Here is a 17,695-nt window from a genome sequence, read left to right as displayed (position 1 = left end):
GTTGTCAAAACATGAATAATGCATGAAGAAAGTTTTATTAAAATTTTCACAAAGCCACTGTGAAAAATAAGAAAATGCCAAAAATTGGCTGCAACAAATAAGAAGAAGCAGCAGCAGCAGCAAACCAGGCCAATTGCTATGTGCCACATTTTGTGGCAACACTCTACACGAAATTAGAAGCTTGTTAGCTAAGACAAGCATTTTGAAATAAACTAATATATTAAAATAAATTGTATTTAAATTTAATATTTAAACAAATATTTTGGTAGTTTAACTCACAAGCTTAAGTTGCACTGCTTGTTGTTGTACTCTATGCCTTTTGCTTTGGCCTGTCGCTTCTCTGTTCAATAAACTGTAATTCGTGCCACTTGTGCGTGTGTGCATTCATTTGTCGCATTCACACACACACACACACACATAATCAAAACACTCACACTCAATTGCATGCGCACACATTCACACATTGGCTTGGCGTACATGGCGTATGAGTGACATTTAATTAAAATTTATGTAGTCTCTAAAAAAGACAAAAAAAAGGTTGAATTCTATATATATATAATTTCTATACTGTGCGTCTGCTGTCTAGTGTCTGCGCCGCTGCTGCTGCTGCTTCTTGATCGAAATTTATGCAACGCGCCATTTTGTTTGAGTTTTATTAAACGTTCAGTGCTCAGCTCTGTAGTTGTAACTCGACTGGTAATCATGTGTAAATTTGTTTTTACACTATTACACACAGTGCACTGACGTCAGAGACCACAAAAGCTAACGGGACACAGACACACACACACAGAAATTTACCGTTTACCTGTCTAGAGCAGATAAAATGCATTGTCAGTGCTTGTGAAAATATTCTAATATTTAAATGGGGAAACTTGTATGCTTAGGGCATAATTGCACTTTGCACTCATGTTGCGTGTGTGTGTGTGTGTGCGTGTGTGTGTGATAACAAATGTGCAGCTGCATAATTATAGGTGAGAGTGTAAGCAACATCTTGTGGCAGGCACTAAGCATAATTTTAGATTAGCAACAATGCAGCTGCTGCGGCTTGTGGCATGACTTTGGGGTTTGCAACCAGTGTTGCCTTTAACTTAATGTAGCTAATGGGGTTTTAATATTTTTTTGCAAGCTAACATTTAATTAATATAATAAGTGTTTGCCAATTTTACTTAATGTTTGTTTATTCCATACTTAGTTTAGTTTATAAAATTTGAAAAAAATCACACAAGGCTGCAAATTCTGCGCTCAACTTAAATTTAACAAATTACACTATCACACAAGACTGTTGTTTATATATATATAATTAAGGGCTTGTTCAATTCTTGAGCAACTTGCGCTGCTTCTTGGCTTGCAACCAATGCTGCAGCTGCATGCGTCTGTAGTGCAAATGACGTTGCAAGCTCTTCTTGAATATTGTTTCTCTTGCAAGTATCTGCAGATCCTCGCTGCTGCAGTTTAGTATATTTTGCTTGGTCTTTGCTATCAACTCGCTGGTCAAGTGAATTTTGGTAACCGAAGCACGCGCCGAATGCGCCTTGCGGCGTCGCAGCTCCTCACGATGCAAGTAGAGCGCATAGGCGGCTGTTGTGGCTGAGCTCGAGTTGCTCTTGGACTGACTCGGCTGCTCAGCTTGTGTGGAACTCAATTGTTTGCACATCTTGACTGTTGTACTGCTTAACTGCGTTTGCTGTTGTGACTGTGTCATGAGCCCGCTTTATATGCAAAAATTAAGGATATGCTGACCTGCCTGGCGGCCATTCATGAGAAATCGCAGGCAGGTCAACTTGGCTCGGGATTGACCTGTCTATGGGACACTTTTTATGATTCATTGTTGCAGCCACTGTGCACTTTTTTTTTTACTGCACACGCTCTCGCCTGTTGTGTGGATTAAAAAAACGTAATCCACATGCATTACCTAAAAAGTGTCGTAAAGTAGCAACAACTAGCAGTAGTAGTTGCAGTTGCTCTAGCTGTTGCTCTATGCTGCTCTCATTGCTGTCGTTGCATTCACACGCTAATCCGGATACATAACCGGATTAAGCCAAACGTTGTGTTTATGGGGTCACAGTCAAGTGCTGACACGACTGCAGCGACGTTCATGCCGCTCTTGCCACACGTTGCATGTCATTTGCGCTTGTTAGCTAATCCTTTTTCGCAAGCGTGTTGTTGTTGTTTTTGCGCTCTCTGTCTCTATCTCTTGCAATTAGCATCATAATGAAGCGACAGCTGATAGCTTTTTAGTTTTTGGGTTTTTTTTTTTGGTATCGAAGCCTAATTGCAAGCTGACCCACAAAGCAAAATATTTCGCAATTATAAAAAGTAAACTTGTTTAGCTAAAGCGACACTAGTGTTCAACTAAATTCTAAATCTAATACATAAGCAGTTTTTATAGAGTTTTGTATATTTCTACACACGTGTCTGTACCTGACAGTTTTCATTTTCGATTAAAAACATTAAGTAAAGTTATCAAAAGGCGTCACTGCATGCTTAATAAGCTCACGCGCTCAACGCCAGCTGCATAATATATAAGCTTAAAGAGCGTGCTATCTCACTCTAGCTCTGTCTCTTTCACTCTCTTGCTGCTTATAATGGGCTCAAAAGAAAAGGGTGCTCTCTGTTGCTTTTATGTGCAATGTGCGAAAATCACAACATTTTAATCTCATAATCTGAATTTATGAGCAGACTCAATTTCGTTATGCTTAACGACATTTTATGCGGTTATTTTATGCAGGCTAAGGCACACACACATACATAGACAGCGCCTGCGGTTTGTTAGCACCCAGAGAATGGAGAATGGCAACAGCAACAGCTGCCAACTACTTCAGAAGCAGCAGCAACGAACATCAAGCGACCAAAGTTAAGTACATCAAATTGTGCAAGTGTATTGGTGTGTCTCTATGGCTGTGTGTGTGTGTGTGTGTGTGCTTGAGATTTCGTTTGGTCGCACCAAAACACATTAGTTGAAAGTACTGACCAACAAAGCCACTAACAAGCTGTTGGTTACTAACACACACACACACACATACAAATACATATGTAAGCTCACTCATACAGCTGCTTTTATGTCTGTGTGTGTGTTCAAAGCTTCTCTTATGCTCTCTACTCTGCTTTATTGTCAATTGAGTTTGCTCAAGTTTTCTTTTTCTTTCTTTTTTTCAACTGCTGCTGTCGTCAACATTTTTGCTTTTGAAAGTTTTTTAATAAAAGCATTTAAATAAATTGATATACGCATATTTTGCCAGCGTAATTCAACAAGTTACAAGCGTAACTTTTATTAACAGCAACAAAGTTGCCGCTGACATGTCTTCAAAAAAAGAAAAAAAAACTTAAAACATGCATATGCATAAAAAACGAAATACAATTTACAGTTACATTAAAAATTTGCTTGTCAGCGACATTTTATTTTTTAAAAAATACTATATTTTTATATGTAGCTTAAGTTGTTCATTTGATAAACTAAGCTAAGCACTGAGCTATGTTTTTAGCACTACACTGGAAAAAAGTAGCGCGCACTTGTGAAAATTTTATATAAAAAAATTAATAAAAAAATATATTTTTCTATTGCAGTTATTGAAATCTGCTGCATAATATGGCGCAAGAATTATTATAAACTTAATCTAGCGCAAAGCAAGCCAAGCCCAACAAAAATTGAAGCTACTTTAAATTAAATATAGTGTGCGGTTTAACGGCATATACATATGTCATCATTTAAGTGCAACACTTTTATTATTTTATATGTATATAAAATTGAAAGATGTGCCCCGTAAACGGAATTGCGAAGATTTCAACGAATGCTGCTGCGATCTGCACATGAAGTCCTTGTTCGCAATCGTCTGGAATTTTATACAGGCCGTTTTTATGTTTGCACTTGGAGTACGCGGTCTTATAATCGACATTAAAATTAGGAAAGTTTATAATTTAACATGGATTTTCGGAGCCGTTTTTGTAGGGTGGCTTATATTTTCGATACCTGCCGTTGTGGGTGCAGCTTTGCAGCTATACGGACAATATGCCGTAAGTTATGATTGAACTGTTTGAATTGAAAATTAAACTAAAGCTAATTCTAGCGGGCTTCATTTTGTCTTGCATTGGAGTCTGTTTTTTGCTTTTAACTGGTACAGGACTTTTAATATTCACAATCGGTAGGTTTACGTTAAGTCAAACGCAACAATTTGTAATTTCTTTGAATTTCATTTTCAGTTATTGAAGTTTTCTGCATTGCCTGGTGCAGTAATTGCTATAAATTCTATTTGAAGCAGTAAAAATTATGTAATGTACAGCAGCAATTTTTTTTTTTCGTATTTATTGTAGAGCATTTATTTATAGCTACTGCTATAGAATACTTTAGTTGCTTCAAAAATGCCGCCAGCCAATATTGAGTCAATGACTGCTCATATTTATGTTTAACCTATATATCTATAACTGACTGACAGCTAAATGCTGTCAGCTCTGCTCTTTGCTCATGCATGCATAATAAATTTGCTAAAAAGTAAAGAATACTACACTGCAAAAAATACTTAAATTGACTACAAAAATTATAAACGCTTAAAAAAACTAAAAAAATATGCTCAAAAATCACGCGTTTGTTTAAATTTTCAACATCTAGCATAAATGTAAAATTCTAATATTAAATGTTAGTCAATACTTTAGTCGACTTGCGCTTGTTTATACGAAAATTTAACTACATTTACAAATTTATTTGCTATTAAACTAAGGAAAATTAAATTCTTAGTTAGCAGCGGCGTTATAATAAATTTATAAACGCTTTGGCTTTGATAATAAGATTATTTACTACAAGCTAAAGGAATCTTCACGTATTCTATTCTATCTTTCGTTCTGCTCAGTTGTCGCGAAATTCGCATATGAAATGCGCTTGTTTATTGCGCTGACTGCCTAAAATATTTATGTGTTGTTAGCATATTTTGTTCATTTCATTTCATTTCATTTCATTTTGTTGTTGTTGCGCGTCTGCTGACTCCATGGTAGCCATTTTGTTTGCTTGACTTGCGTGCTCCACTCTGACTGCTGCTGTTGTTGTTATTGCTGGGCAAATCGACATCCGTTTCCGCTACAATGGGCGGTCCCCAGGATACTTGACGTCGCACAGTGGGCGCAGCTGTTGCTGCAACGCCCGCTCGTCTACGCTTTGTGCTTGTTGCTGCTCTTTGTAGCGGTTGTCGCGGCGCCAGCTGAGGTTGCTGCTGCTGCTGCTGCTGCTGTGGCTGCTGCTGTTGCTGTCGTAGTTTTTGTCATGACATTTTATTAACATTTTTTTTAGCATATTTGGTTTTTTAACTAACATGCATTGCATTCTCACATTCTTTAATTAGTTTCATTGCTTTAGCAGTTAGTTGGCATTTTTGCAAGTCATGCATGTTCTGCTTAATTAACATGCTCTCTATATATTTGTTTATTGTCGTAAAAAGAGTTTACCAACATTTTAATAAAGTCCTAATTGCTGCTACACTCTGTGTATAATATTTACAAATTTCAATTTCAATTTGTTTGCCTTTAAGCATAAGCTTTCAACTTTATACAGCTATTGATAGCTTTTGGCTTTGCTGCCAAAGAAAACGATACATATTGCGCATACGCCGTGTTGTGTGTGTGTTAGTTCATGTTGATTTTTGTTGTTGTTGTTGTTGTTGCTGTTGAGCAAACAGCTGCAGGAGCAGCAAAGCAGCAGCCTGGGCGTTTTAATTTACACATCATTAGCTCAGACTGCTTTGCCTTCATTAAGATTTATAGAAAAGTTGTGCAAACATAGCACATAGTAACACCCACACACACACACACAAACACACACACATACAAACATTCATTGCCTATAAGCAATATTGTTCACTAGACTAGAGTCAAACCCCAAACCTAAATTTCTAAACTATTCTCACTTTCAAGTACAAAATCAAGCTAAAGACTAAGCTCAAATTATTTAAATTATAGCAACAACATGTGAAAGTAATTAGTAGAATAGTAATTAAAAGAATTATTTATAAAAAACAATCCTCATGCTTTACTCAGTTGATATATTTAATTAAATAATCCACAAATACTTCACAACCATTAGAAATTGCTCAAAATATTTGAGTATATTTAAAATAAATTTATTATAGATTTTTTTCTAAAATCTTTGATAATCATTTATTTATAGAAAAGAATTATTCCCACAGGTAAAATATGTTCAATTATTAATTGATTACGATTGCGAATAGACAAAGAATAATTCAAGATTATTTGAGATTGTAAATATGAAAATATTTAAGATTCCTCTTAGCCTGAAGGCCTTTGTTGCTCTGGCTATTACAATTGTACCATGGAATTTAATTCTAGGCTACAATTAAAATAAATAAATAAATAAAATTTAAGATTCTGCTTATTTTTTATAATAACTTGTTCAATAATCAATTATTTATGGCTTCGCAGCTTAACAAATAGTACATTGATTTATTTATTTTATTTTATTTTATTTAATATGCTATAAACTTTTGTTTTGTAAGCGGTTCTAAACTTGTGTAGCTGAGTGTATAGCCAACATCTTTAGCTTTTTTTCTGTTGCTCATTTCATACATGTGTGTGTGTCTGGGTGTGTGTGTGTTCATTTGTGTGCTGTTGAGTGGGTTTTTCGTAGGTTTTTAGTTTTTGCATTCTAAGCTCGTAATGAGTTTCACCGCAGCATTGCGGTGGCTGACAAAGTTAAGTGCGTGCTGTGCTGCGTTTTGTGGCCAAAAGCAAATGAACAGCGGCAAAAGCAGCAACAGCAACAGCAGCAGCAGTCAGAGCAACAACTCGGCAAAGAAAATGGAAAAGCGAGCAAACGAACCACAAGCATTTTTGGTAGAGTATACTATATATATATAAAAAAATGGCAAACTTGGCAACTGAAGCACTTGCACTTTTTCGTATTCTCTGGCTCGCTCTGCGGCGCTGAAACAAAAGCTTTTTGGTTCTTTGCCCAGCCTGAGCAGCAGCCCACGGCTGTAAGCGAAACTTTTTGATTTGAAGCAAAAAAATAAAAGAAAAATGCAGCCACGCAAAGCCAAAGAAAAGTAGTGAAAACTTCTCTGGCTGGCGCTACAATTTCGGTTGCTTTTGCAATCAGCCAACGCAGTCGGGCAAACGCCGCAAGTCAAGCGGCAAGACACAATGCCGCTTGCCGCACGCAACTTGCTACACAGAGCCTGCCACTATATAGTCTCAGTCTCAGTCTCAGTCTCAGTCTCAGACTCTTGTCACGCATTTGTTGCCGCTGTTTTTTAGACTCGAAAGCTATCAAATGCCTTGACAAGCCAAAGATTTGAATTTTGCCAGCGCCAAAAGGGGAAATTCAATTTTGGCTGCAGCTTAAGTTGAACTTGCAGCAAAGTACATGCTAAGTAAGCTCAAAAGTAACCCCCCTCCCCCCCACCAACTACCGCCAAAACTACATAAAAGCCAATAAGTTCAATATTTTGCTTTTACAATTTTCACAGCGAGTAAAACTTTGCCATAGATATTGTCGAGCCAAAAAAAGAAGCCAAAGTTGCCAAGTTGGCAGTGCAGGCATCTTTAAGTTTCTTGTCTCAAGCAGCACTTTTGCTATATGCTATATATAAATCATGGTCAACAAAGTATAAACAAAAAAGGGTCACCTAGCCAGCTAGCCACAGCTTATTGAGCAGACCATAGCGCATAAATTTATGCGACTGCTGGCCAACAATTGTGGCCAAGAAAATTTCTATTTCTTTTGCTTCAAATGCATATTAATTTTGCAAATGTCTTTTGCAACAAAAGAACGAACGAACTTTGCGCTAAGCAATGCAGTTCAATTTACTTTTCCTGCAGCTTTCCCCTATAAATGGCATTTGAACTTTTGTGCGCGCACTTTTGCTATTAAATAACATTTTAGACAATTGCACACACACACACACACACACAGACAAACAATCGAAATAGCATTTATAGCTTGCAGCACAACTTGCTGCTTTGTTACTACAGCAAATTGAATTTTTTTGTTAAACGAAACGCAGCGAATTCATCTAATTATAGCAAGTTGCAAGCTTTATACAATTTTAATGTATTTTTTTGTGCAAAAGGTTAACATTAATAACTAATTAGCAGCCAAACAATTAAAAAGGGTTGCAGCTAAAACATAATTGATGTATTGATTGATGCCAGGCAGTTTGAAATTGAAGCAAAGGGTTCGGCTTACAGTTTTGAAAAGTGTGGGGTTATATATCTAACAAAATTATAGACAACAAGCTTAAATCGAAATTCCATTAAATTTTATATATATTTTTGTTGTAATTTATTGTGTAATCTGCACGCTCAGTTTACCTTACATAATGCTTATAAATAAATGCACAATTAATTGTGCATAAATTAAATTTTTTTTGTGTGTGTGCGCTGCACGTTTTAATGCTTTAAATATTTTTGCTAATTAAACAATTAATATTTAATGCTGCGAGTTAATGTGCATGCTTTTTTTGTTTGTTAACAAAAGAGCGCAATAAATTATAGTTGTAGTAAAATTGCCACCTAAGGCTGCATTTAAGCTTATTTTAATTAAGCAGTCAGTATATATTTGATATCAACAATTAAAGCAAATACACACACACAAGTGAGTATATGTGTGTGTGTTGGCATTAAATTAACTCTATGACAAACAAAATCAAAATGTTGTTGCTATATTTAATTTATTTTTGTTGATGTTGATGTTGCCTTTGGGCCGCCCAAAGCTAACAATTGTTAAATGTTGAGAAAATACTTTTTTTGCAACTGTTTATTTAGTTAAATTTAATTAAATGGAAATTTAATTAAACGCAAGCAAGAATTGCTAAACATTAAACACACACACACACACAGACGAAAGCGTAAACAATTTGCATGCCGTTAGGCTAAAAGCGATAAGTTTGCTGTGGTCAGCATTTTATAGTTATATAGTTAAGCTCGTAGCGTTAATCGGATCAGCCATATATATACATAGTATGCGCTGCTCTGCTCTATTAAATAAATATACACAAGTCAGTTTAATTAAGTGAGAAATCGGATTTTAACGCACACATTGTACATACATATTGCATTAACATTCATTACGTTTGATTTTTAATCACACACACACACACACAGACAAACAAAAGTTGCTGTTGATAGTTTGGCATTTAAGCTTTTAGCATATTAATTTCATTGGTCGAAATGATTTACTCAGAATTGATTACCTGAGCTGCATGTGCAAATAATTGTTTTAATGTATTAAATGTATACAAATTGTTGTATAACAATACGAAGTAGCAAATGCACTTGCAGCTTAAAATAAACAATAAAAGTCGGTTAAATGTTCTATTAAGTTATGGACTGAATGCTGCTAAGTTTTAATACAAAAGTCTAACTTGAAAAATTAAAAGTCTGTTAAATGTTCTATTAGGTTATTGATTGAATGCTGCTAAGTTTTAATACAAAAGTCTAACTTTAAATTAGTTTAAATATTTATTTTGCGCCACTATTTTTCAATTACTTTCACTATTTGCAATATTGGCTCAAGCAAGCGACAAATAGTTGACGTAAAGTACTTGCAAAATTTATATAATTTATAAACAATAAAAGTATGTTAAATGTTTTATTAAGTTATGGACTGAATACTTTTAACTAACTTGTTAAATTAGTTGATATTAAACAGAAAAGTTACAAGTTGATTACTTTTATTATTTGCTTAGTTGACTTAAAGTACTTGCAAAATTATTGCTTAATGCATTCAATGGCAATTCACAATTGTAGTTACAAGTGTTACACACACACACATGTGTGTGTTCATTGAGTTTGCCACATGCATAAATTATGCGCGTCGATTTGTATTTTGGCAGATAATTAAGGCAACGACTTATTTTCAATTTCATTATGATGCATACAGCAGAGCAAAACTGTCAAGAGCCTGCGTCAGGTACGAGCAACTGGCTACCTGTCTAACTGTCGCACAGCTGTGTGTGCATACACTGGCAGAAATAATGCTAACATTACATATAAATGAAGTTGATTACGTATATTTAATTTCAGATGCGTTTGCTTATGCTTAATTCTAATAAAATGTTAAATGCTAAACATTAAGCACATAAATAAATTAATTATATATATTTATTTGAGTGTATGCGTGTTTGTAACGGCATGTCATGCACTTATGTATGCCACATGCTTAGCTATGTTTATATATTATGTAATGACATGCTGGTTGTTGTTGTCGCTGCGTTATGTTATTTACATTGATTGTTGATTGTTGATTGTTGACTGTTGTAGGTGGTAGGGGCTTGATGTGTGTGTGTGTGTGTGTGTGTGTAGCATGCTGCGGCGCTCACAACAAGTCAAGCAAGTTGGTCTCACTAATTGTAACGAGCGGCGCCAATTTGTATAAAGTTTGAGCCGAGCTTACCGGTAACGCTGTTGTTGTTGTTGTTGTAGCTGCTGCTGCCTCAATGGGCGCTGCTTCTGGCTGACCATTAACTATAGTTGTGACTGTCACTTCATTTGCTGTAATGCAAGCGCTTTTGTTAAATATTTTAAGCATGTAAAAACATGACGCACCATTTGTGGCAGGCACTGCTTCCGTTGCAGCCACTTCCTCCTTGCTGAGGTTAAGCAGCTGCTGCTCAGCTTGCTCTACAGGCGCTGGCGTCTCTGCTGGCTTTGCTGGCGGCTCCACTTCATGCTCTTCCTCTGCTATGCTGCTATGGCTAGCAATGTCGCCATTCTTTGTGGCAGCAGCAACAGCATTGGGCAGCGTCGTTGTGTTGTTGCCACCATTCTTGAGTATGCTTACCAGGGTTGCTGCAGTTGCTGCACCATTGCCTGGTTTTCGATCCTCCTGTGGCAGCTGTAATGTGAATGTAAATCTCTCATTAAAAGGGTCCGCTTGCAACATGTTGCATGTTGTTAAACGCACCGCCTTGTAGCCATAGGCTGTGCCACTGCCTGCTGCTGCACCCGCACCCTTCACAGCTGGCGACTCGTGCATTTTGGTTGCCTGCTCCTTGGACCAAATAATATCCTCATCCGTTTCGCGCTCAATGCGCTTCTTGTACGCCAAATGACTGCGATACACCTCGAGCAGGCAGCAAATGACAATAATGACAAATATGCTTGTCAGCGTTATGAACAACATCTGTGTCGAGTCCTCCTTTTTGTCCACATCATAAACGAATTTCGATATGTAGGGCACACGCTGTGGCGGCTCCTCGACCCAAGGCTCGGGTATCTGCAAAGGACACACAACACAGCACAGCACAGGCCAGGCCAGGCCGCATATTCATTAGTGAAATCAGCTCGCTGAGCAGCAACAATGGGTACAATGGGCAAATTAGACGCATTTTTTGGGAGAACAAAGCAAATTAAGTTTAAATTTAAATCAGATGCTTAACAAAATGTGTCCCATAGTGCAGCTAAGTGTTGCAAATTCATATTGCTATTATTATAAGTTCAATTTAAGTTTAAATGTTGCACAAATATTCCACAGTGCTGTGATTATATTTTGTATGCACTTAAAATTCATTTTGCTATTATTATGAGTGCAATTGAATTTTAAATGTACCACAAAATGTGCACAAATGTTCCATAGTACAGCGACTATATTTTGAATGCACTTAAAATCCATTTTGCTATTATTATTAGTTTCAATTTAAATTTAAATGCCCCACAAAATATGCACAAATGTTCCATAGTACTGCGATAACAAGGATAATACTCACCATGCTCACATTGACCATCGGCTCCTGTGTTGGCTGCTCGCTAACATCAAATTTGGCATTACATTGAGCGCTGCGCACACCCTGCGGATTGATGACCGTTATATTGTCCGCACCGGATTTGGTAAACAGCATATACTCCTCCAGTGGTTTCATAATGTGTCCATTCACCTGTATATAGATATCTGTGTGTGTGTGTGTGCCACATCGCGTTGCGTATTGCGTTGCGTTGCGGTTTTGTACCCGAAAATTTCATTAGTATTGGTCATTAATGCAAATGGAAATGCAAATGCTCCAGCGCCCCCAAGTTTCACTTGCCTTCAACTTCAACTCAAGCTTGGCGCTTGGCTATTGTTGTCGGTCGTGCGTATTTTATGCGCTGCCGAAATTAGCAATAAATTTTTTAATATCTTTAACGTTTGGGGTGTGTGTGTGTGTTGACTTGCGAATCAGCCAATATAATTACCAATTTAGCTCAGTAACAGTCGGAACTAACATTCGATTGAATGTTAGCGGAACTTAAGATTTATGGCATGAATTAGAAATATTTAAGTAAAACGTACAGCAGAGTATTGTGCATAAAGAAATGCAGCAATTTCAACTATTTGCTTACTTATAGAAGTATTATATTTATTAATATATTAAAATTTGTTGACTATTTGATTAAAGTTTCTATTAATGGAATGCAATTTTTATTTAAGCATAAAGCTTGAACTGAAAATCTTAGCTACAAACTCGAATATTTTATCATTGGTGCTATTCCATAGTTCAACTAAAACTTATGGAAGTATTATATTTATTAATATATTAAAATTAGTTGACTATTTGATTAAAGTTTGTACTAATAGAAAGCCATTTTTATTTTAGAATAAAGCTCGAACTGAAAATCTGAAGCCGAAGCCACTTAGCCTTAGCTACAAACTCGAATTTGATTTATCGATAATATTCGTACAATATGTAAGTAAAATTTATAGAAGTGTTCTTTTTTATTAAGACTATTTGATTAAAGTTGCTATTAATATAAAGCAATTTGTCGTTTAAAGTTAAAATCTAAAATCCCAAATGCGCTCAGGCACTGAATAATTTTCATATCTCTCTCATAGTCACTCTAACTTTTATTTTGAATTTTTGTAAGCACTTTGGCTACAGTTTTGTTGTTTTGTTACTTTGGCACCAATGTGCAGTCGACGTCTTCAGTTTATGGCTATTGGCAAACTAACGCGTTGCTGCAATGGCGCTTTAATGGCGAGCACGTTTTACAGCTGCCACACATGCCACACACACATATGGCGATTGTGGGCGTGGCAGCAGCAAGCAACAGCTGCCGTTAGTGGGAGCTGGAAATTTTAATCAAACTATAGCGAGCGGCGACTGCTTGTGGCGTGCCACCAGCAACAACAATTTAAATATGAGAGGCCACTGTAAATCTTGGTTGGAGTACAAACAACAACGCAAAAAACTGAGACAAAATTTATGGCAATGGCCGCGGAAATGAGTTTTTATAAGCGAGGCAAATAAATTTAATTTTTGGTCAGCTGACAGTTTATAAACTCAGTGAGGGCAGCTGGGCATGGCATGGGATTAAATTAATGGCAAAGACAAGCAAATTTATGAGCTACTCACTCGACAGGCAGCCGCTGTAGCTCTTGAAGACCGCAAAGCGCGAGTCTGTGGTGTTGATGCCACCGATCTGGGCACGATTGGCGCCCTCGTCCAGCGTTGTGGTGATCACACGTGCGGCAAAGTCTGTGAGCGGCACCTGCTCGCGATCGATGAACAGTTGCGCCTGCGTGCCATTGCGCACATAATAAATCGAGTGTCGGGCGCTGTTTAAGAAATTCCTGTCGATGCGTGCGCCCACCGTTTGGCCCTTTTCGCGATCCTCCTCGAACTGCAGGTAGCCGTCGACGGTTATGGCCAGCAGCAGATAATAGCTGCGCTCTGCCGCCGTCTGCAGCAGCAGCATAATGCGATTGGCGCGTCGCAGATCAAACGAGCTGAAGGCCAACTGCAGACGCACGTAGTCCACGCTGCCGGAGCTGGGCAGCTCGAATTTGCGCTGTAGTGTGGACTCGCCGCTAAAGTCGGCGCCCTTCTCAACCGAACAGAACTCGCCGAGGAAACTCGTGTGCTCGCAGTCGCAGGTGGAGAGCTGCTCGGCAAAGTGCTCCTTGCAGATGCCGCCATTCTTGCAAGGCTCGGCGTCGCACTTGATCTGGCAATTGGGCAGCACACCCTCCTGAGCTGAAATTGTTTATAGACTCTGGAGTTAATCGCATTAAAAGGCGGCGGCGGCGCAGACTTGCAGTCAGCCTAAGCCAATTTCCGTTGGCAGTTGGCATAAATCATACGCCATGTAGCACACACACACACACACGTTTATCGTTTTGGCATTAATCTTGGCCAGCAGCAGCAGCGGCACAGTGGCTCAAATAGCTCAAATAGCTTTCAAAATTTGATTTCAAATTGCTTCAAATTCTTGCCCACTGTGCGCTGTTGCACTTAACGGAAATTGCATGCATATTATGTTGCCACAAAACGTAGCACGAGTGGCGGCTTGGCTGCCTGGCCGCTCGCCTTGGTAAACGAAAATTGCATTAGGCTTGACTCGCTCGCTCTCTCTCGCTCTGTGGCTGTGGCACAGTCTGTGTGGCACGCTGTGACTCTGTGTGTAAAATTGATTTATGGTATTGGTACTTACTGGGCGCTATATTCCTTTCATTGATTTCCGCCAAGTCGATCAACTGGGCGCCGATTTTGAGGCCGCGTATGCAGCCAATGTAGCCCTCCAAAGCAATGGCCGTGGCATCGACATTTGGCCGCAGCAAATTCGCCGGATCATAGCCGCCCACATGGAACTGAAAGTACTCGGTGGGCGGTGCGGGCGGGCGATGGGGTGAGAGCACCTCTGCAAAAATAAACCAAACAAATGGTGAGCTGTCTGTAAGCGGAAATGCGCCTGGCCTTAGTTTAGTGATAATTGAAATGTTGCCACTGCCCGAAGTGAACGCATTTAATTACATAAGTGCTTAAGCTTGAGAGGCTACCGCTTGATCAATTGAGTTTGAGCTGCCAAAGCAGAGCTGAGCAAATGTTGTTAGTATGATTGAGTTTCCAATTGCAGGTAGCAGCAATGAGAGTTTGCTGCTCTGCTCTGTGCTTTGATTGATACGAAAGTCAACATGTGCTACATTGTGTGGCATACACTCACACAAGCATAGACGTGCACATTACGTAGGCAATTTAGTTAAATAGAAATGTATTTATGAGTGTCTTAGGCTTTGTCTTGCTTAATTACAATTGAAATTCGAGTACAGTAAACGCACATTAAAGTGCTCAACTTGTATGTTAGCCTAAGCCGGCGATTACTGACAGTAATTGATGCGAATCCATAAATTGCCAGCAGTCTATTAACATGCTTAAGATATGTAACTAGTCAGTTAATTAACACTCGGCACTAATTCAATTGCTTGGCTATGTCAAAACTTAAAGCTGCAGGCAAACTGTAATTTAATTAAATAACAAAATGTAAAGTGCACTTTGTCTATTGTTTGACTTTATATTTTTTTTGTTGCAAACCCAAAAAGTTAATTCAATGGACAAACAAACGTTTTACGCTTGAACAATTCAATTTTTATTAACATATGCGCATTTGAGTTAAATTTCAAACAACTATAAAGCAAAAAGCAAAAGCTTCAATGTTTTTTAGTTCAAACTTTTCATTCGTTTCAATTGCTTTTCGTTTTTATACACACACACACGCACAAGCACGCACACATGCATATAAAAATATAGAACTGCTGCATTTCAAGTGCAAATAATTTGGCGCAGATTTGAAGCTAAACTATTTAACAAAAGCAACCCCTAACAAAAGCGTACTAACGCTTTATTTTATGCTTATACTTTTTTTTTTTTTGGGGCATTGTTGGTTCAATAATTTTGTGGCGCTACTAAAAATCAAACAAGTTGCGACGCGGCGGCGACGACGACGACGACGACGCTAGGCAACCAACCAATGCGCAAGCATGGCAAGTCTAATGCGGCATGTGGCAGGGGCGGCGGCGGCGACACATTGTTGGAGCCGCCGGTAAGCACTTGGACGCAAGCCTGGCGCATTGCCAGTCTGCAGCCGACACTCGACCAAAGCGCATACACCATGTACGGTCGTCTGCCTCAAGCGAGAGATGCAGGCAACGCTGCTCTGGGCGGCGGCGGCGGCAACGGCAACGGCAGCAGCTCCAATGCCAACGCAGCGACTTGCGCTAATCAGGCGCATGACAAGCTCAAAATTGGCTACTGCACGGATCTGGACAAGTCGGTGCTGGTGAATAATTTTGAAAAGCGTGGCTGGCATCAGGTGAACGGCGACGATGATTGGCACTTCTACTGGGCGGGCGTGCAGACGTGTCGCAACATTTTCAGCGTCGACAGCGGCTATCGCATGCACGACAATCAAATGATTAATCATTTTCCCAATCACTACGAGCTGTCGCGCAAGGATTTGCTGGTGAAGAACATCAAGCGCTATCGCAAGGATCTGGAGCGCGACGGCAATCCGCTGGCGGAGAAAACGGAATCGAATAATTCCAGCGGCACGCGTTATCTTTATTTGGACTTTGTGCCCACGACTTTTGTGCTGCCGGCGGATTACAATATGTTTGTCGAAGAGTATCGCAAGTTTCCGCTGAGCACTTGGATTATGAAGCCCTGCGGCAAGTCGCAAGGCGCTGGCATCTTTCTGATAAACAAGCTGTCGAAGCTGAAAAAGTGGTCGCGAGAAGCGAAGGGTCCCTTTCATCCGCAAATAGCCAAGGAGTCGTATGTCATCTCACGCTACATCGACAATCCTTTGCTCATAGGCGGCAAGAAGTTCGATCTGCGTTTGTACGTGTTGGTCGCATCCTTTCGCCCACTCAAGGCTTATCTGTTCAAGCAAGGATTCTGTCGCTTCTGCACGGTTAAGTACGACACAAGCGTCACCGAGCTGGACAACATGTATGTGCATCTGACCAATGTCAGTGTGCAGAAACATGGCGGCGAGTACAATACGCTGCATGGCGGCAAATGGTCGGTGCAGAATCTGGCGCTTTATTTGGAAGGCACGCGCGGCAAGGAGGTCACCGATCGTCTGTTCGGCGCCATCTCTTGGCTCATTGTGCACTCGCTGCGCGCCGTCGCTCCAGTCATGGCCAGCGATCGACATTGCTTCGAATGCTATGGCTACGATATTATCATAGACAATACGCTCAAGCCTTGGCTAGTCGAAGTGAATGCTTCACCTTCGCTCACCTCCACTACAGTCAACGATCGCATACTCAAATACAAATTAATTGACAATATCTTGTCGGTGGTGCTGCCGCCAGATGGCGTGCCAGATGTACGCTGGCAAAAAGTGCCAAGCGCTGATGCTTTGGGCAACTTTGAGCTGCTCATCGATGAGGAGCTGGCGGCGCAGGATGAAGCGCAAAATAGCAACAGCAACAGCAATGCGCATAGCAAGACCAGCAAACTGGGCAGCCGCTGGAAGTGACGCAGGTAGACGGCGACTAAGCCGTCCAGCAGTTTTCAAAATAAATAAATGTAAACCTGTGTGCACTCAAAATAAAATAGCAACGATTCGCAGCGTTGAAAAGAATGTGCTTTAAATTGAAATTCCTCACATTGTTTTATACACTTTGATAGTTTGTTTAAAAAGGGAAAAGGCTGGCATAAAGTTGTGTAATCCTACAAAGAGTCTGTCAGTCTGTTCGTCTGTATGAGCAACAAGAACTCAACGACTATAAGAGCTAGAGCAACCAAATTCGGTGTGTAGCTTCTGCTCTTACCGCAGCAGTACATTTATTATGTTAAACATTTCTGCCTATCTCGCAAATCGAAAAAAACCTATTCGAATTGAAAAATCTGATTAAGTCACTTTCAAAGTGTATATAAAAGTTTATGCAAATGTATGTAATTTCACAAAGAGCTAGAGTTATCAAATGTGGCCTAAACAC

General features: G+C 39.2%; 3 protein-coding genes across 3 annotated transcripts in view; 1 reads left to right on the top strand and 2 right to left on the bottom strand.

Annotated features, from left to right (window-relative positions):
* Nucleotides 1-17,695, bottom strand: part of LOC108600233 (CG13716) — a 30,237-nt gene that overhangs the window by 2,865 nt on the left and 9,677 nt on the right. The window contains exons 8-13 of the mRNA XM_033293463.1: nt 14,404-14,610; nt 13,326-13,946; nt 11,706-11,887; nt 10,904-11,215; nt 10,546-10,834; nt 10,394-10,491 (exon numbers count right to left, since the gene is read on the bottom strand). Of these exons, the coding sequence (XP_033149354.1) occupies nt 10,394-10,491; nt 10,546-10,834; nt 10,904-11,215; nt 11,706-11,887; nt 13,326-13,946; nt 14,404-14,610 (1,709 nt within the window). The remainder of the gene's footprint in view (nt 1-10,393; nt 10,492-10,545; nt 10,835-10,903; nt 11,216-11,705; nt 11,888-13,325; nt 13,947-14,403; nt 14,611-17,695) is intronic.
* Nucleotides 1,313-2,152, bottom strand: LOC108597890. The gene has a single exon (XM_017984509.1). The coding sequence runs from the start codon at nt 1,700-1,702 to the stop codon at nt 1,313-1,315; it is 390 nt and encodes a 129-aa protein (XP_017839998.1). The 5' UTR covers nt 1,703-2,152.
* LOC108600087 (probable tubulin polyglutamylase TTLL1) lies at nt 15,453-17,337 on the top strand. Its single transcript, XM_017987446.2, has one exon. The coding sequence runs from the start codon at nt 15,718-15,720 to the stop codon at nt 17,230-17,232; it is 1,515 nt and encodes a 504-aa protein (XP_017842935.1). The 5' UTR covers nt 15,453-15,717; the 3' UTR covers nt 17,233-17,337.

The sequence above is a fragment of the Drosophila busckii genome, chromosome 3L (genome assembly GCF_011750605.1).
Source record: "Drosophila busckii strain San Diego stock center, stock number 13000-0081.31 chromosome 3L, ASM1175060v1, whole genome shotgun sequence".
Classification (NCBI taxonomy): domain Eukaryota; kingdom Metazoa; phylum Arthropoda; class Insecta; order Diptera; family Drosophilidae; genus Drosophila; species Drosophila busckii.
Note: the sequence above shows the minus strand (reverse complement) of the source record. Positions and strands in the feature narration are given on the sequence as shown.

Excerpts from the sequence above, each read along its gene's own strand:
- LOC108597890 (XM_017984509.1), bottom strand. The coding sequence starts at position 1,702 with ATGACACAGTCACAACAGCAAACGCAGTTAAGCAGTACAACAGTCAAG.
- LOC108600087 (XM_017987446.2), top strand. The coding sequence starts at position 15,718 with ATGCGCAAGCATGGCAAGTCTAATGCGGCATGTGGCAGGGGCGGCGGC.